General features: G+C 38.1%; 1 protein-coding gene across 2 annotated transcripts in view; it reads left to right on the top strand.

Annotated features, from left to right (window-relative positions):
- EDIL3 (EGF like and discoidin domains 3) overlaps positions 1–26,738 on the top strand; it is a 257,434-nt gene that overhangs the window by 201,589 nt on the left and 29,107 nt on the right. For both annotated transcript variants that reach the window (XM_086771054.1, XM_086771053.1), the window contains one exon: positions 5,123–5,307. In XM_086771054.1, coding sequence (XP_086627180.1) covers positions 5,123–5,307 — 185 coding nt within the window. The remainder of the gene's footprint in view (positions 1–5,122; positions 5,308–26,738) is intronic.

Below are 26,738 nucleotides of genomic sequence, written 5' to 3'. Positions count from 1 at the left end.
GCCAGAGCTGTTTGTGCAGTGCTGTACCGTACAGCAGAGTCACGGCAGACGCAGGCATCAAAGAAGATTTCAGTAATTCCTCCTGGCTGCTGGGTGACCACACCGATGTGCTGTGCAACATCCTCATGGGGAGAAGGATGCTTCAGCTGCCATCGAGGGCCACTCGAAGTGCAGTAAGATATATTTTGCTGGGCTGCTTTAGTCAAGATTTCAGTTTAGATTGGTTTTGTGGATTTCTAGCAGAAGCAGGGACTGCGTCTCATAGCAAAAAAGTAAATGAACAAGTGGAGCTAATATAAACCCTCTTAAGGTTTGTAGTAGCAGAAGCTATAGCTCATAAATGTAAAGCCTGACCTCTAGCCACTCCTGCAAGAACCATGTTCCCTTAGAAATTCAGTAAAGCATGTAAATTTTTTATCTTTTTCAAAAGATCAACCTTTTACTGGTGGGAGTGCTCCACTAAATTCATTTAAGAATGATTTTTATGTCGCTGGCTGCTTACTGTACAAACAATAGTCATCCAGTTCACAAGTCATATATCAAAACAGCTGGAGTTAAATAATTCTCAGTCCTCCAGTGGCATCAGAACCAGATTCAGAAATGAAAAGTTAATGCATTAATCTCACTGTAGCCCTTTTCCAATATAGATAGGTTTGAGAGTAAATAGAAAATTCTGTCTAGCTATTTTAGTCTATTAGATTTTTTTTTTTTTCATGTCTTCCATTTCTGGAACCACAATTCAGAGTGAGTCCTTGCCAGAATGACCAGGAATTGTTTTGCTCAAAGAACTGTGAAAGCTACTGAAGTGAATTCATTCCAGTGGTCTCCTAACAGTTTCAAGGTCATCGTTTCTTAGAAGTACAGGCAGCCAAGGCTCAGCAGAACCATTTCAATCTTACTGAAAGAAGAGTATAATTATACATGACGACAGACTAATTCACTCTCATTCTGGGTGGTCTGTGTTAAGCAGAAAAACACTTCGAGAGGTCTGGCCTCTCTGACAAGTCCTGGTGCTGGAGAAGAGAGTCACTACTGAAGGGAGGGAGACTCTCACAGCACCAAATCATCATAAAAACTAATTATTTTTTAGGACAAACTCCAGCAAAATGTTCAATATAATCTGCTCTAGGCTCACAAATAGCTTACTTACCAGGACCTGTGGTCAGACCTTACTGAAAGTCACGATCAATGCTTGTGGAGTTGGCCGTCAATAAATTAGGCATTAATTTTCATGACGTTGTGTTCCTGCCTTACTAGTATTTTGCACATCTCTGTGTTGTAAATTCCCTTCCCTTCATAGAGTATTGATGTGGAGGGGAGAAACAGATCACAGTTACTGTTTATTAGAATGTCTTTATTCTTTAAGCCGTTATTAATAGTAGTACCGAGCTGTTGTTTTTAAACACAGATGACTGTTCACACAACACAGTCACTTATGCATTTCACTCATGCACTCACACATCTGCATTCTTGCGTGCGGGCCGTATTGTACATTGTTGATGCTCGTGAATGGTGGTGGCTGTGTAACAAATTCCTAGTCTTTTGAGTTTGTCAGGGCTTGCAGAGGGATGCTGGTCCCCAGAACTTAACCATCCTTGTAAGACTCAGAGCATCTTCTGAGCGTGTAATTTTCCTCTTTTTGGCATGTTGTACTCTGGTAACTATTTATCCTAATGATACTTTTAGATATCATTCACACAAATTCACACATCAGGGGACTTTGTAACATCTGCTTTTAATAGTAGATTCCGCTCTCCTTACTCTTTGTCACTATCTAATCTGGAAAAGAATCCTGTATTCATTAATAGGAAGAAATTTTTTTAAGTCTCTTGATTTTCAGAAAAGAAAAATTTTACAGTATTAATCAAAACAAAATCACTTTTGCCTTCAAATAATTACCTATGCTGCTTTTGCCAATACTGCAAGAATGCTGGCCCAAGACAAGACACATGTAGACCTTTGCATGCAGACCCATTTGTTGTTTTGCCTTCACTGCATTGGATATTTAGTATTTCCTTTGAGGGTTTGAGCTTTCTTGAAAGAAGAGGTAGATGAGGGGCATGGCACAGGATGCAGACTGAAGATTAAAATATTATGCCCTCAAAAGAGTCAACAGAGAATAACCTTCGTGTGGATTCTTTTGATTTGCAGATGCTAATCCAGACTCATCCTCCTTATTTCACTGCTCCTGTTTCACTGAGCTAGACCAAATAAGAAGTAACTGCAAACTTATACCTAGATAGGTTTAAATATACAGAGCCATCAGGTATCATTTATCACAGGTGGTGATATCCAAAACATCTCAAACATCCAACCCTAACCATTCTGTGATTCTATTATTTTGACACAAGGTGCTCCACTGAGCATAGCTGTAAGTGTGTCTACATCAGCTCTTGGTATCTTTAACAAGTTGTAAAAAAATGGAAAGGGAGATTGAATCCTTTCACAGGGACATTGCAAAGGAAATTTTAAGAAGATGCAGTGTGGTGTAGAAGAGATGTCCTGGGGAGTCATGAGCATTACTACAAATACTCTTCTACAAGGGATGACTGTTGAAAGACATGAAGTTTTGTACCAGTTTGACGATTCTGTCCTTTGTGCTCTATGTTATAACTCGCCTATCAAAATAAGCACTCGTTCTGCTGTTGCTCTCCGTGACACAGTAATAAGACATTGTTCTGCCACCCGTGTGCATCATGTCCGTCTCTTCTAGTTCTCATTGTTCTTCTCACTCTCTCCTGTTACCTGTAACTGTCTTCCTTCTCCCTTTGGGGCAGTGGAGAGGGAAGGCGAGTGTAAAATCCCATTAATGCATGCACGCATGCACACAAGCAGACACATCTGTTGTTTCATAAATCAATAATAATACTCAGAAAAGAGAGAACTGTTTTTGACGGATTGGACCAGCGCTGAAAAACAATTTTGACAACCCATGTTTTTGTGTCAGGAACCTCCTCCATATTCCTCAGCTGAAAGATTCATGCTGACAGCCCTTGTGATCCTGGAGTGTTACTTCAGAATTAAATAATAAGCAAAGTCCTTCTCTAAAGAAACAGATGACTCTTTCGCATTTGTGCTATCAATTACTCCCTCCTACTCCTTGGAAAATGGTTTTGTTGTTATTTAGAACTAGGTAGCTCATTCTACAGACAAGGCTGTGTAATTTGCATTTGTACACTGAGAATCTGTTCTGAAAAGCTGAGGGGTTTTTTCAAAAATTAACACTATTTTCTGCTTATTTTTATAACGAACATGAAGCATCAGTATTTTATATTTTAAATGAAGTTGCTACTACATTAACTAGCATATTATTATCTGTCTCCGGTAATATGCATTTGCTCCTGCTGTTAGACCCCCCACAAAGAGCCTGGTCTTATCTTCCTGGTTGGAATCCATAATAATTCCACTTAGTTCTGTGTGTTAAACCTATGGGAGAAACAGAAAGTAGAATCCGACCAAAAGGTCTTTGCTAATATATCAAAGAAACTAAAAAAGAATCAGGTCTTTAAATCTGGGTAAACATACTGTGGAGGAAAGAGACTTTTAAGAAAAAGAGAACCAGCTTTGATATCTAGCTCAAATAAAATGAAAAACAAAATAAATACTTTAAAGGTGTTTTAAGTGGTCACACAGTGCTGTGGCTCTATCAAGAGACACCAGCTGAGTAGGGTCATGGTCCCAGCAGGGAAGCCTTCATGACTTACTTGTGTGCTTTAAGAAGCACAGCTGGTGGCTCCGTAAATGATTACCTGATAGGAACCAGCTCAGCAGTGTGGGATGAGAGTGCCAGGTGGAAAACCTCTGTCTTCCCAATGATACATTAACTCAGGGTTCTGTACATTCACAGTGATGATCCACTCCTTGCAAAACCAGATATGTTAGATCCTGGGCACACTCTCACTTCAGTAAGTTAGAATATGTTAAAATATTATTTGCAATTTAACTGTGTCAAGTCAGCTACTGATCTAAGTAGGATCTCCACATTTGTCATGTGAAAACTTTGAGACAGCTGCAGATATGCAGGGTTTTGACAGCTAGGGCAGGAAACAAATGAGAAAACTGCTTCTTTTTATGTTGCCATGTCCATCTTTCACCTCTTCCTCCAACAACGATCAAACATTACTCCACCCAGCCATACATCCATCTTTCCTGACCTCTTAGCAGCCCTCTCACTCTCAGCCACTCTTGCCTCTCTTTTCCTTGTCTTTTTTTAAATCTTAAAACCACACAGCTCATCTACCTCCCTTGGCTTCCAGAACAGTTGTTGCAGTGCTACTATAGAAGCACTGTTGTCTTTCCTGTTGTCACCTTACATCTTCTTTCTTCTGAGTCCAAATATATCTTCTGTGTTCCCAGTGTACAATAGCAAGGCAGAGGAACATAGATTCACTTCTTATTTTTTTATTTTTCTTTTTTAAATGAACACCTAACAGAGAAAGGAGAAGTCCAAGATCTATCTTTTGCTACAATTAAAATAACTCAATGATGTTGACATACACGTGGTTTAAACAAATAAGCCATTAACTCTCAATTTCTCCTGAGTAATTATCTCCTACGTGTCTCCCTCCTTCACAATTGTTTTTCTGTAGCTTTCCACTGTCAGTGGGAGTTGCGGCTTTCTAAGTTTTTGGCTAGGTGTCAAGTGATTCAAAAAAGTGAAAAGTAGAAAGCTCAGTGCTTGTTGACATTTTACTTCAGTAGTGAATTTAAAAAAAAAATTAGTGTTTCCTTGGTAGACAAACACAGGGTTGATGTGATGGGGCATAAAAGCATGATAAAATCCAACTGAATAGAGGAAACAACAGCAAGCTGCTGGACAGGAAAATAGAACCAAAACAAGAAGAGATGAAAGTCACCTTTTCTCTTTGTTTGCCTTCATAAATTTATGCCCAGGTAAAATATGTTGAATTCTCTATCTTGATTTTTATTCTTCAAAGGTAGTGTTGAAATAAAGTGCCTTCGATTGGCTATTTTTCACTTTTTTGTTTGCAAGTTCCACCAACAATAGTCTTGATTGAAATCCTTTCTTTGAGAATTGCTAGTTTTCTTTTCTATAATGGAAAACCTAAACCACATACAGAGATAAGTAGGTGGTGTCACAGATCTTATTTTGCTGTTCCAGGTTGCTCTGAACCCCTGGGGATGAAATCAGGACATATACAGGACTACCAAATTACTGCCTCCAGCGTTTTCCGTACACTCAACATGGACATGTTTGCTTGGGAGCCCAGGAAAGCCCGGCTGGACAAGCAAGGCAAAGTCAATGCCTGGACCTCTGGCCACAATGACCAGTCACAGTGGTTGCAGGTAAAGTTTCACATATGTTTTTCTGGAAAGTTTATCTTCTTTGTGTTTCAGGAATGGGGATGGTTGACTGATTTAGGATTATATTAATACTCTTCAGTGTCTGAGTGTAACCGTCCTAACTCTGCCACATGAAGATGAGGAAGCTACGAAAGCTCACACAGGTCTCCATGACTTTGGAACCTCAGAAAACCCTGCTCAGGGAAACCTTCACCTCCACTAGCCAAACCTTACAAGCTGCCAAGCATCTCTGAATTTTCCTTTGTTAATGGACACAAATAGTAGTTGCAGACCTGTTTTGCTTGCTTCTCCTCTTTTGTTGAGAGAGATTTTTTTTTTTTTTCCCTTTCAGTCCTTCCAAACCTCCCTGGAAAGGCATATTTGCTTTAGTTTTGTGCATGTTAGCAAATCTGGCTCACAGAAATCATTTTTGTCTAATTGAAACTGTGCACAGGGCTTGTTTTCAGCCTGGGAGCGATTTATACAAGTCAGTAGTACGCTAATGCAAAACATTGCAATAAATCACTGGTATGGAAGCCTATTTGACCAATCGCTGACATATTTACATTTTTTAAACTGTTGAAAATAGCAGTGTTTTGAGTCAGCTGCCAGTTTGCAGTGGAGTTCTCAGTGGGAAGCCTCAATAGCACTAGACATGGCTACTAACCCCCTGCAGTCTTTTCACATATAAATTATGACATATTAGCTTTTTTACCTACAGTTGCTAAGCAATTTAGCAATGCGATTGCTATCTTTTCTCCCAAGTTTACACACATAGAGAAAGGAAGGAGCAGTTCCCTTGTCTATTTAACTTTTGAATAACTGAACATCCTGGGATTTGCTGAAAGTTTTTTGGAGCAGCTTGGTGAAACAGCAGTTAGTAACTTCTGGAGAGGAGGAAAATTTAACTGCTGTGTTTTATGGTGGAGGAGCAGATGAAAATGTTTGTCCGCATAAGAGAGAAGCAGTTGTATTACATTTAGCTCCATCAGTGATCCTAAGAAGCCAAGGGTGTGCAGAAGCTCCACAGAAATATCCACTGGTGTGTTATTCCTCCTGTGGGTGACAGTGGGTTTTTAATTAATTACAGATGGCAAAGGGCTGCAGAGTTAATTCTTACATTCTAAAAATGTCCATTCTGTTCTAAGTCTCGCTCTATTTGAACCCACCTGAACCTGTAAACTTAACCTGACCGCTTGCAGAGTCTCTGCAAGTCCTTGAAGTATCAGGTGTACTTTTTTTTTTAATCTAGTCAAAAAGAAAATCATGAAGAAATATTTGTCTTTTAGTTCATTTGTCATATGGCTATGATAGGAGTTCAGTAACCTCACAGGAATATGGCCAATTTACCCTTTCCTGAAAGTCATTATACTTATGGTATTTCTTCAAAAGAGTATCAGAACATTTCTTGTTTGAGGGGGCAAAAAAATAAATAAATAAATAAAAACCAGGAGGCATTAAAACCACTTGTTTTTTCAATGCTTGAACTGGTTGTTAACTTCTGCTACAGGCTGATTATTCTGAATTCAGTCTGTGAGTAGAGATGGGCTTACATGCTTCAAGTCTAGGTAATGATTCTGTAAGTAAGATATCCTCATCATTTTAATTTGTCTGTTCATTCTCGTTCTCTTTGCTGGCAGTTCTCTGTTTTTTCTTTAAAATGGAGAGAATTTTATTGTCACATTTTAACACACTGACTGCGGATTTACCATCATGCTGCTTTCGTAGAATTTAATCAAAACACATTTGTAAGAAAAAAACATGTGAAAGCAAGCTTCCCTGTATGCCCTTTTCCCTCAGCAATTACATGTTACAAGGAATGATCCCAATAGCAATTCCATTATATCCTAAAACAGGCTTAAAGTAAGGCACAGATTTCTGGATTTTGCTAAAGTAGCTGGCCTACCAATGTGATATTTCACTGTTAGTTTTCCATGCCTTTTGAATTTTCTCCATTTGCCTTATTTGGTTTATCTTTCATCATTTTCACTAGAAAGCCTAGAAAATTGGGTAAAAGCCTACTGAATGCCTTTAAAAATTATTGTTGTAGTCTGTGGTATGTGGATGACTGGAACAGATCTGTTCTGACTTAGAATTAATTTGGGGGGTCCTTGCCCAAATGCCATTGCTATCAACTGTTTCTCTCTTTAAAAGCTTTTGTGCTGACATACATCTCAGAGCGCCTGCTGTGATAATTGTTGCTGAGAGGTGATGTTTGCACCGCACATAAATGCTACTTGCTACTTAGGGACAGTTACAGCACTTTTGGATAAACCAAAAAGATAAATTATTCTCCATCATGAGCTGGAGTTGTTTTACTTGGTTTTCTCTAAAAAAAAAAAAAAGAAAATTCTGAATCTTCTGTGTATTTAAAAATGCAGCCGTTAACAAGTGTGCTCTTTGTTTTAAACTGCTCTGGATTTCCGCATCCATAACTTATCTCCAGAGGCAGGAACATGTATTATGTGGCTTCACAAACAGACTGTTCATTTTTGAGTTCAAGAAGAATACTTACCTTCGTGGTGCTGCAGTTGTTGAAAATCTGTTGTGATCTAGACTCTACTCATTCATGAGCTCCAGGTTCCCCACACAACACTCCTTTATACCTAACACTATCATTAGCAATAGCAGAAAGTGTTTTCTGTGACATTAATGAGATTAGGTGACAAAAATTATACTTTTCCAGCTCAGTCAAAATCTGGGTCTGAATTCCCCCACGTGCTTGCTCAGGGGCACTCTTGCCATTCCTCTAAAGATGATGCTGCAGAGGCTGTGTCAGTTACGTTGCCTAATTCATAGCACAGGGGCTGCCATTATCTTAGATAACCTTCCTATTTAGTGTCTCTGTACTCATTGCAGTTGAAATCTACGCAGCTTGGTGACACAGAGCAATGTAGCTGTTCAGATTTGGTACCAAATCTAATGCGAGTGATCAGTTCCAGCAACTCCCTGAACTCCTGAGTACTGTCCTTAGGGATTCCTTTCCTTCTGGAGACACTTCTGTGAAATCATCTGAATAAAATTAAAGATTAGGGGGAGGTGGGGAAGTGATAATTAAAAAAGTAATGGTTTTCTTCTGATAATTATGTGTAAATGTAGCATAAACTAAGCGAGGTAAAGCATTTCAAGTTAATTGCTGACAAAAGAAAGAAAAGCCTAAACTTCACTTTCCTTCAAGGCAATCCCTTTCCCTCATTACTTTGATTTGCTTGTCAGCATCATTTGCTATCTGGAACCAGTTCGCAGGCATTTCCTAGGATGTCTTGCTGAACTACCCTGACCAGGCTGCTTTGCCAGTTCTGGGAGTGCTTCTTTCTGCTCCTCCTGGACATGATCCAGGACTGTCATTCCAGACAGTCACCCCACTCCCCATTTCTTTAGTTACTTGACATTAAAGTAAGTGTTAAAGAACTTCCTGCCTTATACCCAGAATGAAGCACCGAAGCTATAAAGGTTATTGAAAATTTTTCCTACTGATCTTTCAGAGGCTTAGTGACTGCTCTTGTAAGTAGAATTTCACCATTCTGTATCCCACTTTCCTAGCTGAGACTATCGCTCAAAAGAATTAACATTTTCTTCAAAATTCATTCTCGCTCTTCTACTAATTTTCTGCAGTTATAAATTATCAAATGAGGACAGTGACTTAAAGTCCATTTTCTCTATTCGCTGTTAGTTACGTCTTGGTGGTTTAAATATTTCCTCATTTCTGCTAGATCAACAGGTGCCGTATCTGTCATTGTATTGATTTTCCGCTCTTTCTCACTGCCTAACAAGGACAGCAACACTGTCTTTTGTAATGCCTTTGCCCGTTTGTCCTTTGCCTGGTGCTTCAGCAAGTAATTTCTCTGATGCTGTTTCTCTAATCTACTGTCCTCTGCAATATTCCTTGGAGCTGAGGCATCTCATTTCATTAAGAGTCTCAAAATAGCTGGAGCTTTCATCTCCCTCCTCAACCACCTCCTTTGGATAAATTGTTTTGCATGTTATCCCAGTCCTAACTTTATAATTATACATGAGTATTGGTAGCATTTTATCTTAAAACCAGTGATATGCTGTGTTTTTTGAAGGCCTGTGTCTCTACAGAGCACAGCTGGATGAAAGGGATGCCCATCTTGAAAGCCCGCTGAGGTTCCTTTTATATTTCCATATTATCTTCAGGTCACGAGCAGCACTGCAATAGCTGTATGTCTTTAGTTGTACTTGAAACTTTAAAACAGTTTACTCGCTGCAAAAATGAATTTAATCTGATTGCTTGGCTTGTATTTTGCTGCAAAGCTAGTGGAAGGTTCTGCATGTTCTTAATGTGCATGAATGATAAACCTGATGCAGTTTATCCACAGTCATTTGATATATCTACCATTGAGCTCAGATGATTTAAGAAAATCATCCTTCCCTTAAATAGTAGAGTGGAACAACAAGCAATGTCTTATTCTAATGTTTCTCTTGCCAATTTTATGTCATGTAATCAGCTAAGCACTATTAGGGAAAAAGCAGTTGCTGATAAAGACAGCAGATGATTGTTTGCAGATTGGCAAAGCAACTGTTATACAGATACCCACACATTTTTAAAATGTGATGATTACCAGTAGTATAGTACATTTGGGTTGCATGTTTTCCAGACAACCTGATCTTGAGTATTAGAGAATATTACTCAGATTTTTCATCAGCATCATCAGAAAACAATTTTCTTGCTGCTGCAATTGACTCATTCTTTCAGTTTAATATATGACCATATTTTTTTTATCACAAAGTCTCTTATTTTCAAACAAAGGCATAATTGTATTCCAAATAATTACTCACTTTTTGTTATATATATGCAAAAACATCTCTATCTGCGAAATCTAATTCCATCATAGAATCGACTTATATTCATTTTCTAACTTTTATTTATAGTGTTTAAGCTTCTAAATGATCAAATGAAAGAGTTGGTATTTAAAGTGAAAACCAGACGCAGCTGATACTCAGTTTTTCTTATAGAGTACTCATAGAAAGTAGACTTGACGCTACATTTCTCTAGTATTTACAAAACTTGACAGTAGTTCGTGTTGTGCTTTGCAGCACCAACACAACTCGTCTGAAATTATCTAAATACTATAATAAATGAGGATTAAGAGAAGACAGAGGGTAAACATGTCTAATGCTATGTCAGCTCCAGCAGCCTTGCACAGAGCACAGCTAACATGACTGTAGAGAGACAACTCAGACCTGGTTTTGCATTTCATAGACTCACAGAATGGTTTGGGCTAGAAAAGACCTTTAAAGGCCATCTAGTCCAACCTCCCTGCAGGAAGCAGGGACATCTCCAACCAGATCAGGTTGCTCAGAGCCCTGTCCAACCTGGCCTTGAATGTTTCCAGGGATGGGGCATCCACCGCCTCTCTGGGAAACCTGTGCCAGTGTTCCACCACTCTCACTGTAATTTTTTTTTTCCTTATATAAGCCTGAATCTACCTCCTTCTATTTTAAAACCCTTACCCATTATCCTATAACAACAGATCCTGGTAAAAAGTTTCTCCCCGTCTTTCTTGTAGGCCCCCTTTAGGTTCTGGAAGGCCACTATAAGGTCTCCCCAAAGCCTTCTCTTCTCCAGGCTGAACAGCCCTGGCTCTCTCAACCTGTCCTCACAGGAGAGGTGCTCCAGCCTTCTGATCATCTTCATGGCCTCCTCTGAACTCGCTCCAACAGGTCCACGTCCTTCTTATGTTGGGGGCTCCAGAACTGGATGCAGTACTGCAGGTGGAGTCTCACCAGGGCAGAGTAAAGGGGCAGAATCCCCTCCCTCGACCTGCTGGCCACGCTCCTCTTGATGCCGCCCAGGATGTGGTTGGCTTTCTGGGCTGCAAGCACACATTGCCAGTTCATGTTGAGCTTCTCATCCACCAGCTTCCCACCACACCCAAGTCCCTCTCCTTAGGGCTCGTTTCAATCCATTCTCCGCCCAGCCTGTATTTGTGCCTGGGATTGCCGTGACCCAGGTGCAGGACCTTGCACTTGGCCTGGTTGAACTTCATGAGGTTGGCATGGGCCCACCTCTTCAGCCTGTCCAGGTCCCTCTGGATGGCGTCCCTTCCCTCCACCATGTTAATGGCACCACACAGCTTGGTGATGTTGGCGAACTTGCTGAGCATGCACTCTATCCCACTGTCCGTGTCACCAAGTTACTGGCTATATAACCTGATGCAAATGGACTAAACTACAGCAATTTTTAATTTTACAGATTCTAAAGATAAAATTTACATATGCCATTCATAGATATCTTTTAAAATATCTGCTTCTAATTAGCCTTTTAGGCTCCTTCTGTAGTCAATGGAAAGAGGAGAGCACTATGAGGGAATAATTCACCCTGTCCTAAGTAAGTGTCCTAAGTCTCCTGTTATGAATCACTCTGGAGATACAGCTTTACTCTGTTAGCCACAGAGAGAGGCAGACGGTTAGGTTAAACTAGAAGATGAACTTTTGAATGATGAAAGTTACATGAGGTGAATCCTTCCCTTTTTTAGTATGGGGAGAGAACATTAATTTTCATCTCATATTGGTCAGCTGAGTTTATTTTCATGTTGGTCTTCATTCTGTCACTAAAAAAAAAACCAAAAAGCAATGTTGTTTCCTGTCTCCTGTGGTATTTGCTTCTCATTTATTATTGCACCTGCCTCTTTCTCCCCTTACTGTTGTATTTATCTGTTTATTTGTAAAGAATTCTGCAGAGGCTTACTAGATAGGAAATCACTACATTGTAGCATTTCCTAAATGCTGAAAACAACCCCTAAGAAGAAAATTGTGTGGATTGTTTAATTAGCTATTGAATTGTGTCGTTAGCAAAGCAAGCATTAATAGCAATACTGGTTAAAGTAGCCAAATAAGTGGTTTCTGTCTGACCACCAGCTTAAATATTTTAACACCTACACTCTGGAAAAATAAAGAAAGTGCTTAACAATGTCTTAATTAAATAAGGACTTGAAAGACCCAAAATTGGAATAGGATAAAATGTTAGTTTAAGACCAACCTCGTAATTAACATAATGAGAAAATTACATGACTTCTGGAAGGCTTGAATTGCTAAGCGGTGTGTTGTGACTGGTCTTTGAAGATACAGTGTTCTGCGGGAATTGTAAGCTTAATTGTAACACATGATAAACAAAGGCCTTGTATCTTTCTCTGCATCTTCAGTAAACCACAGCCTTCACCAACGGATTAGGGAAGGAATCAATGTCCTTTACCTGTGCAGCAACAAAAGGTCTCTCTCATTCTTCAGGAGCAAAGTTGGTACTGCTTTTTAATTATAATTTCTCACAGGCAGAAAAATGAGTTCACAGATTTCAGATGGCAAAAGGCAAGTTGTGCAGTGGTCAGCCTTTCTTTATGCTGTGCTTTTTATTGGGTTACTGAAAGATACTTGCAGTCAAGATTGGTAATTTTATCTTTTCAACTCGAAGTCATCTTTTTCTTTTCTTGTGGTTCTTGGCAAGGCAGCTGTCATTTCTGCTTGAAGGACTCAACTTGGACGCTCAGCTTTGGCATCTCCGTATGCTTACCTCAGTCAGGAATTTCACAGGGAAATATTCTGTTCACGCAGTGTGACAGAGTTCACAGGATGCAGCAGCATAAGAAGATGGCTTGTGATTAGATTATAAATATGGATCTTTCCTTTCCCAGAAACTGACTATAGATACATTTGCCTACAAAAAGCAGCCAGTAGTAGAAAATGGTAGCAAAGCACAAACAGTTCCAAGTTATTTACTCAAAGACAAAAGCGGGTACAGAGAGATACCCACTTCTAAATTGAACACTGTTGAATTTACCTACTTTGCACTCACTAGGCTAGTCTGTGCATGCCAACACGTCACTTTACTTCTTCACTTGCCCATAAACAATAGGCTTCAGTTTGGAACCAGATGATCACTATTTGCTTTTAGGACAGTGTGTGGCTCAAGATGAACAGTAAGCTTTTTTTCTTTCTCCTTGTCTTTTTTTTTTTTTTTTTGTTAACTCTGATCTCTCTCTATGTTAGTAATGCTTTTTTAACACTCCTTATAAGCACATAGCTTGGAGAAATGGTATTAAGAGGTATGCCTTGATTTCCAACTGGCGGTTACCTGCCAGCAAATATTTGATGGCCATTCCAGAGGCCACTCTCTAACCCAGTTTTCCCCCAAATCGTTTCAAGTTAAATGCATTATTCACATTAATAATGTCACTAAATTGTGCATTTCAGCATTGCCCTTCCTAAATTGCTTTTGACTTTGCAAAGCTTTCTTCTGCAATTCATTTTATGGTAATGTTTATAGTAGTAATTGAATTTAAGCCTTGAAATTAAATAAGGCAGCATAAAATCTTAGTTTATTTTGCCTTTTCAGTCCTGTATTTAGGCTGTATTTTGTCATCTAGATAACAAAGTCTAGAGGCTTGCTAGAATCATTTATTTCGCTCTGGCCAAATACAAAGAGGTTGTTAGAAGGACAGGCAGAGTACGGAAGGTCTTTGTTGTAACGTGTCCAGAACATAGGCAAAAAATAGATGTAGCATGATTATTTCCTATGATGAAAATTTGTATGATGACACTTTTCATAAACATGTACAACAGCAAGAGTCCATCTGAACTGTAAATTAACTACAGTTAAGATTTTATAGGAGAAAAATGTTTCATTGCACAAAGTCCTACTCTATTCAGTGAATTATATTCCTTACTTTCTCTGTTAAGTCTTCAGAAAAAAAATGAGGGGTTAACTCAGTCTTCTTTGAAACATAACAAATTTGTCATCACTAACAAAAGTTGCTTGAGAAGTTTCCATAAACAGTTGAATCATGTCTAGCTCTAAAGCATTGCAAGAGAGTACTGTCAGTTCCCTTACTGACTTGTAGTTTTTCTCCGTGTATCACTCCCCTGCAGATGAAAGTTAAATTGAATAATGACCCATTTCCTATTACAATAACCATTTTTGATCTTGCTTTAAAAAATCTGGGAGTGTAAGCAAAAAATCCCTGGTTGTTCTGAATTTTGATGTACATAGGATTTGAGTCTGAAGTATTTTTTTTTATTATTTTGTGTATTTACAGTGGAAATTTTGCTCTTACTTGATGCCAGTAGCAGCACCTTTTGAAAATGGCAGGCATTAAATTTTAATGGAAAGATGTTAGTTTTCTAGTGTGTTAAATTCCTGCCTGTTTTACCCAGCTATCCTTTCTACTGATTTGAAATAATGTTCTGACTGTATTTGTGAAACAAAACTGTATTTTCCTTGCCCTCTCTTAAAATAAGAAAAAGACTACAAAACTGGCTAGGTAGGAATACAGAAAGAAAGGGTGCAAATATGTTTCTTATTCTTGCCTTCTCTTCCATGGCAGTGTTTCGAAATAGCATCCACTTTTTCTTAATAAAACTGTTCATTGTTTTTGTAGCTACATCTGAATTAGTTTTAGGCTCAAGCACAATTGGACACAGTTGTTGCCCCACAATACTTTCAGTTTGAAAGAGACAAAAGGATGACAAGGAAAATACAAACGACAGAGAGAAATGAAGCAACCTTGACAAGGTCAAGTACCTTGAAGCAGCAAAAAGTACCTGATGTAAAAACAGATGAGACAAAAGCCAGTGCAGGATGAAAACGAAGGAATAGAGTAGTACCAGGTCTAGTTCTGTTTTCTGATCACTCGATGCTTTGTTAGCTGGACCATGCTGTTCTTGTTAGCCCTGCCTGTTTGTTCCCAAATGTTCCTTTCTGACTAAGCAAAACAGTTACATTTTCTTCATGTATTTGTCAAGATCAGATGAGTGAAATACGCAAAGTTCTTAGACATCTATTCTTCACTGGATAGGCCTCTCAATTTTGCATTCATATGATTTTAGTCCTTACGCCCCTTTAAAAACACAGTGAAGCTGTATTACAAGATTCTGTTTGACTTCAGAACACGTTTGTTCAAAATTCATTTTCTATTCATTTCCATACTCTGTTCCCTACATAAAAATTAGACAGAAACAGATCAGTTCCTAATTTGGCAAATGGTGAACAGAGATCGTATCTTTTTTGCTAAGTAAATAATGAAATTTAGACACAAGTACAAAATAGTGGCAGCAAAGTAATCTCAAATTGTTCTGAATTATAAGGCAGCAAACCACCTTGAAGCCTTCTTCCAATGAGGGGGAAATGTGCTTAACCAGGCTGACACTTACTTAGCAGTAAGCAGAAAAATGAAACAGTCCTATCTCAGCGTGTTAAAGCATCATATAAAGTAGATACGCACATTTCTCTTGCTATTTCTGAACCTGAGCCTATTCACTGGTTTCATCATGTATTTTTCCACGATAACATCCCAATCATAGTTTAGTGTTGGTCTCAGCAGAATACTTAATAGCTTGGCTTTTTGGTTTTGGTTTCCATGTTAACTCAGGTGTGTCTATATAGCAATGTTTTGTGCAAGACCCTCTTTCCACTCTGCTTAATAACATTCATCCCGCTTGATCCTCAAATAACGCAAGAACAGTTTCCCTGTCAGAAAACATGACATAAGAGAAAAATCTTAGCAGAAAAGGTGAGAAAGAGAGAAGGAGAATTTAAAAGGGAAATCACGGTACACACAAAGATGCTGCAACTAAACATTTATTTAATTATCTGGGTCTTGTTCAAGAGCACCTTGAGACTTGTAATATAGACTATCAGAACAGACTCTCATCGGACTTTCCTCACTGATTTTGGGATTGTGTCTGTGTGTACATCTACTCACAGAAGCTGAGACTTGTTCAACAGGCATAAAGATAGAAATAGAGACAAATTTTCTCAGAATGGAGACATATTTTTTAATCTATAATTCATCTTTGACATCAGGACAGAGCTGAGACGATATCTGAGTTGACAGTGCTTGTGCTCACATTTGATATTTTTTCTCTAAAATAAGTCAGATAGTAAGTTATTTCAAAGGAATGCATACCTTAAAAGTTAGTCCTTGGGATTACAAGAACTTCCTGCCTAATTATGTCCTATACATAACCAAGTCTTAATTGCTTTTGTTGTTGGAGTGATTTCCTTAGAAGCTTCGTGTTTAATTAGCCACAAGATATATTAATCCTACTTCAACACAGCCTTTCTTTGTTGTATAATTAAGCAGAAAAATATTTTCACCATTAGAAGTTAATTCTACACATAGCTAGTAAAAGAAAAACACCTCTGTAAAAAACACCGATCTGTTATTTCTAAAGGGAAAAGCAAAAATATTCAGACCTATCTTAATTGGTCATCTTTGTTAGGAGGTAATGAGAAATATAATGCACCGATACTGTTTTCAGCTAAGAAATATTAAGAAGAAAACAGTCAGAATGTTATTTAAAGGCCTTACTGCAGATGGTTAATGATCTCCCTTTGACAACATCAGAAATGCTACAAAGGCATGATACAGTATTTATACATATAGGAACAGACTATCACTGTGTATTCCTTTATCTGAAATTATTTTTATTTACTTTATTTTGGGATATTCCTCAGTTTGTCTTATTACATTGAACTCAAACACTGCTGCTTTATACCAGATACACAAATACTGTGGATTCAGTTTTGTTTTTTCCTGCATAATGCTGAGCATCATGAACTTCTAGAAACCTCAGTAGCACATTGGAGGAGCAGCTAAGAATTGCTTTTTTGGAGAAGTACCAGCAGCTTCAGCTGATGTTGTTCCGTGGAGCCAAAGAATAAAAGTACAAGCCTTTTAGAAGGTGGTTCATTGACTCACTGGCTAACTTACACGGCAATGTTGAGACTATAAACTCAGTAACCAACTGAACTGGCAAAGCATAGATACCTCCAAACTCAATAAGGGCCTCAGAGCACAGCAGTCATATAGTTGAGAGCAGCACACAAGTCCACCACAGAAGAAAGCCGTATCGTCTTCAGCGTCTCTCATTGAGCTTGTGAAAGCTCGTCATCCACTTCAACAGAATCTCTGGAAATATCACAACTTTCTTCCGTATATAAATATGTGTTGTATGCCAATACATGTACAATGAATGGGATGAACCTCAATCAAAAGCACATGGACATCACAACAATGTAGGACCACACATTAGAAGAATGTGAGTCCAATCCAAAGGAGCTAATGGGAGTGGCAGCCTGACCATCTGTAGAGAGGTGCATGGTGACTAACGAACAAATGATACATTATTTTTTTTCCTTAGACAAGCTTGCCTGCTTCCTGCCTGCAGATCTATCTCCACTGAGAGGACTGATTAAATGAAAATAAACCTCAGAGAAGCTTTGAAATAGCTACTAGTTTAATTATTAGTAGTTGGCCATTCTTCACAGCGTCTGCCACCAAATTGTTTATTCTTTTCACTTCCCGCAAATGTATACCAACATAAAATGCAGGACTGCCGTAGGATTTGCTTTGTGTTCTGAAATACATCAGAGAGGTTGTTTTTGTTTGAGAGGAGCTTAGAAGTCTTGTTTTCCAAGGTTAACAGCAATAATTCATAGTCCGAGAAAGTCTTTTGATATTAAAAATTAAATCTATGTTTTATGAGAATTTAAGAGTTATTTGAGGGTTATTATCAGAGAGTTTTAATGTAGTTCCCTTTGGTTTTTTTATTCCCCAGGCTTCTATGAGTAATTTTGTGTTACTAAGGCAATCTCTTTATGTATAAGCAAATTTTTTTTAATAGTTCTAAGATAATTTTCCATTTAAAATATATGTCATAAATAAAATACAAGAGAATGAAGAAAGAGTCTTGAGAATTTTGCACATGAGTTACTTTATATGACTGCAGATGCAGAAGGCGAGGGTGCAACCTTTGTCCTTTTTATACTATAATTTTTAAAATTTTCTGATTGCATTCCACTCTTCTGGTAAAATGTCATAAAATGTTATCTTGTTTTAGTGCTAATAAAACAATAATGACACCCAATATCAAAGCAAGAGAGGATGGATGGTGTAGGACCACAATGTTGTACTTCTTGACCCTCTGAAAAGTCAAACTTCAAATGGAAAAAAATGGAGAAATTTTTCTGGGAAAAAATGGAGCAATTGGAAATAAATGTTGTCATGTTGAGTAACATCTAGGTCCATGATTTTAAAAAGTCTGTCATCCATTATGGAAGATCACTGTAAAGGTGGAAATTGTGGGTAATCAATTTACATTGCAGTCCTCCCGCATTGCATGAGCCCTTCAATTTCATTTTGACTGAAACAAGAACTGAATTCTGGGAATTAGATTTTATTTCTTGCATTAAAAGATATAAGCAAATTAAACTTTAACGCACAAGAAAATAAATGAAAACATTAAAATTAATTATTCAAATTTAATCTGTTCCTCAGTTTTACAGAGACCTGTAAATCTCATTTTAGCATTGCACTTCAGCCATTTAGGCAATGTGGTCTTTAAAATTGGAACAGAGACTCTATGAGGAGCTTTCTAGACAATTTGATCATCTGTCACTTTGCATTGTATCACCCCATTATTTCACAGATAAAGGGAAATGCGTAAAAAGAAATAAAATGCCATGGTTCTAAAAAGGCATTGTTTGTAAAATATAGATCTGTCCCCTGAACTGCACTTGATTTTAATTGTCCGGTAGCAGGGATAAAAATAAAGGCAGGCAGTTCTGTTATATTGTTTTATTAATTAGTTTATCACACCAACTTTAGGACCACATTGCCGTAGGAGCTATTTGAGAGGACTTTTACAGCTCAGGAACTGTCATTAACTAACCCATTACAGGAATGTAAAATGTTTTAGGGTTTCTTTTTTTAAGGAAAGGTTAATATCCAAGATAAACAATATCTACTTAAAGCAGAACTAGAAATAAAAGAAGCTAGTTAGTACTTAGATATGGGTGGCAGCATGCTGATCTTCACTCTTCGAGTCAGGTTTAGGGGGCTTGAATTGAGTTAGATAGTGGGGCCTCTAAGAAAAATGAGGACAGACTTTTTAGTAGGGCCTGTTGCAATAGAACATAGCGTAATGGTTTTAAACTAAAATAGGATGTATTTAGACTAGATATAAGGAAGAAATTTCTTATGCTGAGGGTGGTAGAACATTGGAAGAGGTTGCCCAGAGAGGTGGTGGATGCCCCATCCCTGCAAACATTCAAGGCCAGGTTGGAAGGGGCTCTGAGCCCAGATCAAGTGATCTGGTTGGAGATGTCCCTGCTCCTTGCAGGGGGGTTGGACTGGATGGGCGTTAAAGGTCCTTTCCCACCCAAACCATTCTGTGATTCTGTGATTTAAGGATTGATGCTGTGATGTTTCAAAAATAAGTGTCAGAAGTCGGATCCAGAATGTAGCAAAGCCTGAGTAAATGCTGGTATTTATTTCTATGTAGTTTTGCCAGAGTACATAGGGTAGTGACTGCAAGTAAACAGTGTTGTGTGCTACAACCACTAGTGATGCATCTCTACCTTGCTAGAGCAATCACTCCTTTTCAGTGCAGGATTCATTGTCCATACCATCCTGTAAATGATTTCTAGCTCAGTTGCCTAAAGTGCTTGACAGGCATTTACCAATTTGGTTTTGTGTTGCAGGTTTTTTTAACTCTGAGCCATATCTTTTATATGTAACGTAACAAAAACAAATCAGAGAAGAGCATGGAGAAAACGAATTGGGAATGCAAAATGCAGTATTTTTCGCAATATAAGAATTAAGTGGGGTCATGTAAGATTAACAGGTGACAGGTTTATACAAATAAAGGAAACATATCCACGTTAAGAGCTAGCATTGAGTTTCCTATAGCAGTGGTAGTCCATACCGCTAGCCACCTATAGTCTGTGAACTGAGGATTTAGGATTTTCATACTTTCTGCACCACCTTTTCTTCTCTGTGCTGCCCATAAGAAGCCTGTTGTGCCTGGATGAGGGTAGTGCGTGTGACAAGGACTACAGGACATCAATAGCGGGAGTCAGGCTTTAGGAGGTGGTTTTACACAATGTGTGGTAGACCAGAGAAACTCTGACAAATTGTTTTGTGGCTGTGAGAAGCTAATCTGAATTCAAGGGGAGACTGGACATGAACTCATGCAGTTCTTACAGGAAGAAACCCATTGTAAATTACTAAATAACAAAACACATGAGGCTCAAGAAACTCCCTTATGTGAAAATTAATGGAGACTGCAGGTGCATTAAACCAACATATATGTATGCATTTTGCCTTTTATATTTGCTTTTGCAAGCCAAATAGTGGGCCCTTGATTTGCACCACTACAGCTCTTTCTCTTCTGTTGGTCTTCCCCAGAGACATTTATCATACAAGCAGAAGTACTGCAGCCAAGGAAAGGGAAAAATAAACTAAACAAGAATGTGGGAACAGCATGATGATACTTCATTAAAATGCTTTTTTTTTTGTTTTTTTTTTTCTTTTTTCCAGGTTTCTATGTAATTCTATTGTTAGGAAAACTACTTTTAAAAATTCCTGTTTCATTTAGCTGGAAGTAAATGCTCAGAGCTTCAGGCCAAATATCAGGCATGTGTTTTGGTTGTCTGACAATCAAAATAGTTTTCTCCACTGAGTTTGCATAATCTGATTGACTCAGGAATGTGTTAAAAGACTAATTTATGCATGCTGCTTGAATATCATACAAATTTCAGGGTTTTTTTTTTCTACAGAATCATATCCTGCAACTGTTCCGGTTGACAACAGAACTTTTCTTGTTTTATAATCCTGTAAAAAGATCATTTCAGTATGATTCCTTACTGTGCACAGGTGTGACTGTATTTTTCTTCAATCTGTTTAGCCAAATCTAAGTAAGTCACTGGCACTCCATCTCTGTAGTCTCTCTTAAAGAAAGGGAAAGAGCAATTACTACTTTCCTGAGATGCCTATCTGGGAGGTGCAGAACCAAGGTCTTCTGGAGGAGGCTGCACTCTCCGTTAACTCTCCATTCACTCTGCTGAGCTGACATGGCTAGCTTTGGTTAGGAACTTACTTTTTGGAAAAAAAACCCAAAAAGTAGTCAAGATTAAGTCTACCCCAACTTGTCATTCAGTATTTTTATTTTAAGTCATTTTAATAGAATTATCCAACTGATTTTATTTCAATATTATTAGGGTAATAACCTCAAATATATTCCTGCACAATAATTTCAGTTTTAAGAATGGTATTGTGCCAGCACACTGTTCCCTGAAATTAATACATGCCTTTCCAGTTAGCACTCAGGAAATGCACAGAATTTTGGGGGCTGACAATCAGGGCACCCTGACTGCGTGGACAGATAATACGAAGTATTTGGAATTTGTTTTCAGCAGATCTGCTGGTTTCATCCACAACACCGGACTCAAAAGGTCCCTAAGGCACCATCAGGTGGACAAGGAGGATTGCATTAGAAAAGAGTAATAAGTACCTGAGATCTGCCAAGGGGCATCCTTATATCTCATAAATCCTGTATGTGTATGTCTTCCTCTTTCGATTTTTATATATTCCATCTCAAGCACTGTGCTGTATTTCACGTTATGTAGCTGACATACCTTGATGATAGAATGAATTACCTACATAAACAATTAAGTGAGTAGGCAGGAGAACAGCACATTTTGTGTTATTACCTAATTTTTTCATTATCAATGTTTCTAAACACTTGAATTACAATTATGTGTGATAGTGTCAAGCGGTCTTCACAATACTGTTTCTGTTATTAAGTAAAATTGCATAGAGGAGTTTACATTTCATAAAGAAATAGAAGGGCTATTGTGTAAATGGACAAAAGATGGCTTTCCACAGTATTGTGAAGTGTTACTGATAGTCAATGAAATTTTAAAGGTAATGACAGTAGCTTTTATGTGTATAAATTACTATTTTTCAGCCTGATTAAGTAAATAGAGAATAGGCAAGATGCTGATAATGAGCTATGTACAAAAAGCTTAATTTACCACAACAGCCAAACATCTTTGTGGCACCTTGATGAGTAAGTAAGCAAGGCGTAGAACATAATTAGCTATATCCACTATAAATGTTAGCAGGGGTAAAAAAAAAACCAGAAATTTAAAATCCGATTATTCAAGTCCGCATGACTTTCTTAGCATGAAAACTACCATTATTAAATGCACCTGCTTTAATAGTACTTGTAGAAGGTCACTGTCAGAACACACTACACAAATAACGACATGCAGAAATTAGTGTGGGATTGCAAATATCACAGGAAGCATAGCTGAGTGAATTTACAAGCCTGAGCACTGTAATATGGACTTAAGAGTAACTTCATGCAACAAGAGCTTCAGGGTTTGTTTTTTTTTTTTTGTGAGAACTCATAGGAATCTCTTGCTCATGCAGAATCTGAAAGATTTTTCACTCTGGTGTGTTTTGCTCTGATCGAAGTGAAACACTTTGTATTAGCTGAAGCTTGCAGTACAAAAATGTGTGATTTAGGCTAAGATGTTATGAGGAAACACTGAATGCTTAACACTCCATTATAAGCTGCTGCAGTAATTATGGGGGAACCTTATAGGGAGCAGACGAGGCAGTAGGAAATTGTCATGGAAGTAAGAGCTTGTCCACCCAACAAAGAACAAGTAGGTCTTTACATATTCTCTGTTCTTGTCATCACTTGAAGGAGGAGGAAATGTTGCCTACAAGACACATTTTTTCTAGGTTTTTTTTTTTCCCCTCGGGGATGAAGTGTTTAATTTGTACAGCAGATCAATGGATATTGCATAGATGCTGCAAATTAATGTTTGAAGACTTGTTTAGATAGCTTATTTTATAGTTAATCTTTTCATCATATTTATTTTGTGGTAATTGTTGTACAGGTTTCCAAATTAGTACGTATTTGTGCAAACAGACATTCTTACAGATTTCAACAAATATGGAAATATTTTTAAAAATACTTAACCTTTCATAATAACATCAATGCATTTTATTTTTGCTGAGTTTTATACACATTTAACAATTATTACATTGTCTGTCACACTGAATAATGTCTATCAGTGATTCAGCTTTCTCTTGGGTTGGTTTTTTTTTTTTTTTTTTTTTTTTTGAGTATACGTGCTCACAGGTCTCACCACAAACAAGCTCCAAGTGCTCTCCAGAGTATTTTAGGCAGCTCTGCCTTTCTGAGATCACCTGAGTCTGAAGAGGCCGCTGGCTGGAAATTCAGATTCATGTAGAATGGCCTGATGAGGTCCTCAGATCTCTTGGCAAAAGTTGTGTTACCTACTTTCCGCCAGCTTTGCAGATTGAAGTCTTTCCTCATTCTGCTCACAACCCCTCTGCAAGAAAAGTGTCTTGCATGCTTTCCCTGGCTAGAGAATTGAGTTAATAGGGTCTGAATTTCCTGTCAGAAGCTCCAAGTGGCTGTGGCTGCTGCTGGCTTCCCCTGGGAATTAGGAACATGTGGTAAGACCTGATGAGCTGTTCTTGATTAGCTGCATCACAAGAGGTGAAGTGGTGACTGTTATTTTTGCAGAATACATCTAAACCCTTACATGATGTTCAAATTCATTGATCTGATACATTGTGTTAGTTTGGATGATACACTGCAGTTATGCTCTGGTCACCCTGCTAGAATAAAAATTAATTCAGAATTACCCATCTGAGGCAGGGGGGAATGTTGTCACTAGTAGCGTCTGTATTTCTTTTCAAATTTGTGGAGAGATTTTTGCTCAATAGCTGTAATCCACACCTTTCCACTTCTGTCTTTGTCCACTTTCGTCCCTGCCAAATTTTTGCAATTTAGCAGGTGGATAAGGCTATGCTGAGGTGCATATGGATTGTATAATGTATGTATGAAGTATGTCACTTCCAAGACAAAAAAGGGCAGAATCGTTTAAACATTTTACCAATGAAAAGTAACACAGGTGCCAGACTCATGTTAAAAGTTGTCAGTCTTACTACAGAAAAATCCAGTACAACCGACCTCACTACCCTGAAAAATAATTCATAATATCAGCCATGCTGCATATTTGACCTAAATATTTTTACGTCAAAAGAGGAGCAAAATTATTAAACTGGAGAAGTCTGAGCATTCACTAGTTCCACGCAGGTAACTTGATGAAAAATATTTGATTCTGAGGCAACTGGTGTAATTCCAGGGAAACCAACCACAGCATGTTGCATCGTAACTGATTTCTCCTTGACAGTACCTAAGTTTGTTACCTTAACCGTCAAATGCAGTTATATGTCTTTAATCTCTGGTTATGTTAACATGTTTCTTATCTGTACTTAAGTGCAAGTGGGTGCTGTAATAATCAGATCTGCAGGAAGGTTTGTGGTGGTGAGCTTGTTGTGACTAACACATTTCAAGCAGTAAGTGAAAAACAGCGAATACCACTTTTTAAATACTTTTCTTTAAGACGTGAACTACTGGTTTTACTCCTCCACGGGGAAAAACCACAGAGCTGGAGCTGAGCTGTGTACAGAGCTATGGATCTTGTTTGCATGCAGGCAGAAACACCCTTAGAACAAGGGGGGTAGAATTTGATAGAGATAAAGTTACAAGCAATTATGGAGGGAGAAATGTCTGTCATATCCCTTCTTATTGATTTGGTATTCCGTTTAGGAAAGGCTTAGCTCTTCCAGGATTTTGTGCAGATAAAAATACGTATTGCAGAGCTCTGCATTAAGTAGTACATGAAAATACTGGAAAGCCTCTTCTCATTTATTGTAGTTCAGCACTTTCTCCTCAAAAAGATTGGTTCCGTACTTCTCCAGGATCCTTTTATTTCATCTGCTGTACAGAAATAAGCATCGCTTCTCTGCTCTGCAGGTTGAGAAACTGTGAACACTATGAACAAATGAAATACAATGTTTGGTATGCAGTACATTTCTTACTTTCGTAGTGCTAAATTTAAGACGCACATGATGTCAGTTACGTGTAACAATGCACTTGTCAACAGGTTAAATGCATTTTCAGTGCCTGGTAGAATTTTATGAAGTCTTCTCTTACTTTGGCACAAGTTATTTTTGTTGACACGTGCTGTCACCACGGGTGCATGGCAGTGGAAGCTGTCGCCACAAATGTTCTCCAGAAGGTGCTTTCCACAGTGAAGCTCTGAGGCTCGGTTATTTAACCCAGAATTGGTAAATACTGGAACGTGAAAAGGGCTCGTGTCTGTGCAAAGTATTTATTCCTATGTGATTTTGTGTTTTGTTTAGACCAAGCACCAGCAGTTATTTTAAACTTTTTAAGTGCAAATGGATTGTTTTCTGATAGCTTATGCCTATGGTAAACAGGGCCTACAGAAGGAAATACTAAGCATAGACTATTTCACATGGGTTTGGTGAAAAATATTAGGAACTTAATGTCATCCAGTATCCGTGATGTTGACACCACAATGAAAATGAAACGTCGTCAAGCTATAGGTGTGAGCTCTTACCTGCAGCTGCCCCAGATACAACAGCCATACAAACCCACAGAATTTCACTCCATTTTTTCATTAGATCACCTACGTTGTATCTCCCTGTCTTTGATTTCCTATACTTCAAGAAATTCACTTTTGCTGCTTGCTTTCAGCAATGCTTCTTTTTTTAAATTTGTTGCTTCTTCCACATGTGCTTACACCTGATGGCAGCTGAATTTATCGTAAATAAACTTATATGTCTATATACATATATATAGATATGAAAATCCGTATATATATCTGCCTGGCATAGGGACACAGAACGCTATGGTAAGAGTTTGTCTCAGTGCACAAACAATTCAGAATTCAGAATTTTGATGGAAAATTGAATTAAGGAGTACGTTTGGGAGTATGCTCGTGCAACCCAAACAGCAACTTCACCGATCAGGAAATGGGAAAACCGTTAAGCAAAAATGCAGTACATTTTGAATGTATATATCCGTGTATTTAAGAATATATATAAGAATATATACGTCTGTGTGTATATATATATATATGAGTATTTCTGTAATGAAAGAACGCTTTTTGGCTACAAAAGACTTTCAACATGCAAAAGACATCTTGCCAAGTGTATGCAAACACACTGAAAGAGTTGCCTTATTAAAAACCAAGGTCATCTTTCAAAATTTTGTACAAGAAACTCTTTTAGAGTTTTCAATAGGCACCGCATGAGTCATTTGTGTAGCATCGGAAATGAATCGCATTCCTTGCTACCGCACATGCCTGTAATGTTCTGCCATGCTCTGTTGAGCTACAGCCAGCAAAAGAGTCTCTACAGGCTGCTCCTCCCACCTGCTGTTAGGAGCTGGTGCCATCTTGCAACATTTCAAATAAAAGCTCTTTCAAAATCCTGCTGGTGTAAAGGCTCTGATTGGCTTCTGAGCAATCGAAATGCAGCCAGACTTCTGTTTGCAGATAATTTCACTACCATCTTGGTCAATGAGGCTTTTGTGAAGTATGTGAAGTCCCAAGAAAATGGAAGGAATTGTGTGGGGTTTTTTTCTTTGCTTTCTACATGGCCATTGCCCACTTCAAATGTGCATTATTTGGATGAGCTAAATAAAACTGCTTTTCTTTTAAGGTTTTCTTTTTCAGGTGAATGTGTAATCAAAAATAGAAGTAAAGAATGCAGAGG

The sequence above is a fragment of the Chlamydotis macqueenii genome, chromosome Z (assembly GCF_036417535.1).
Source record: "Chlamydotis macqueenii isolate bChlMac1 chromosome Z, bChlMac1.mat, whole genome shotgun sequence".
Classification (NCBI taxonomy): domain Eukaryota; kingdom Metazoa; phylum Chordata; class Aves; order Otidiformes; family Otididae; genus Chlamydotis; species Chlamydotis macqueenii.
The sequence above is the reverse complement of the archived record's forward strand: the minus strand, read 5'-3'. Positions and strand labels throughout refer to the sequence as shown.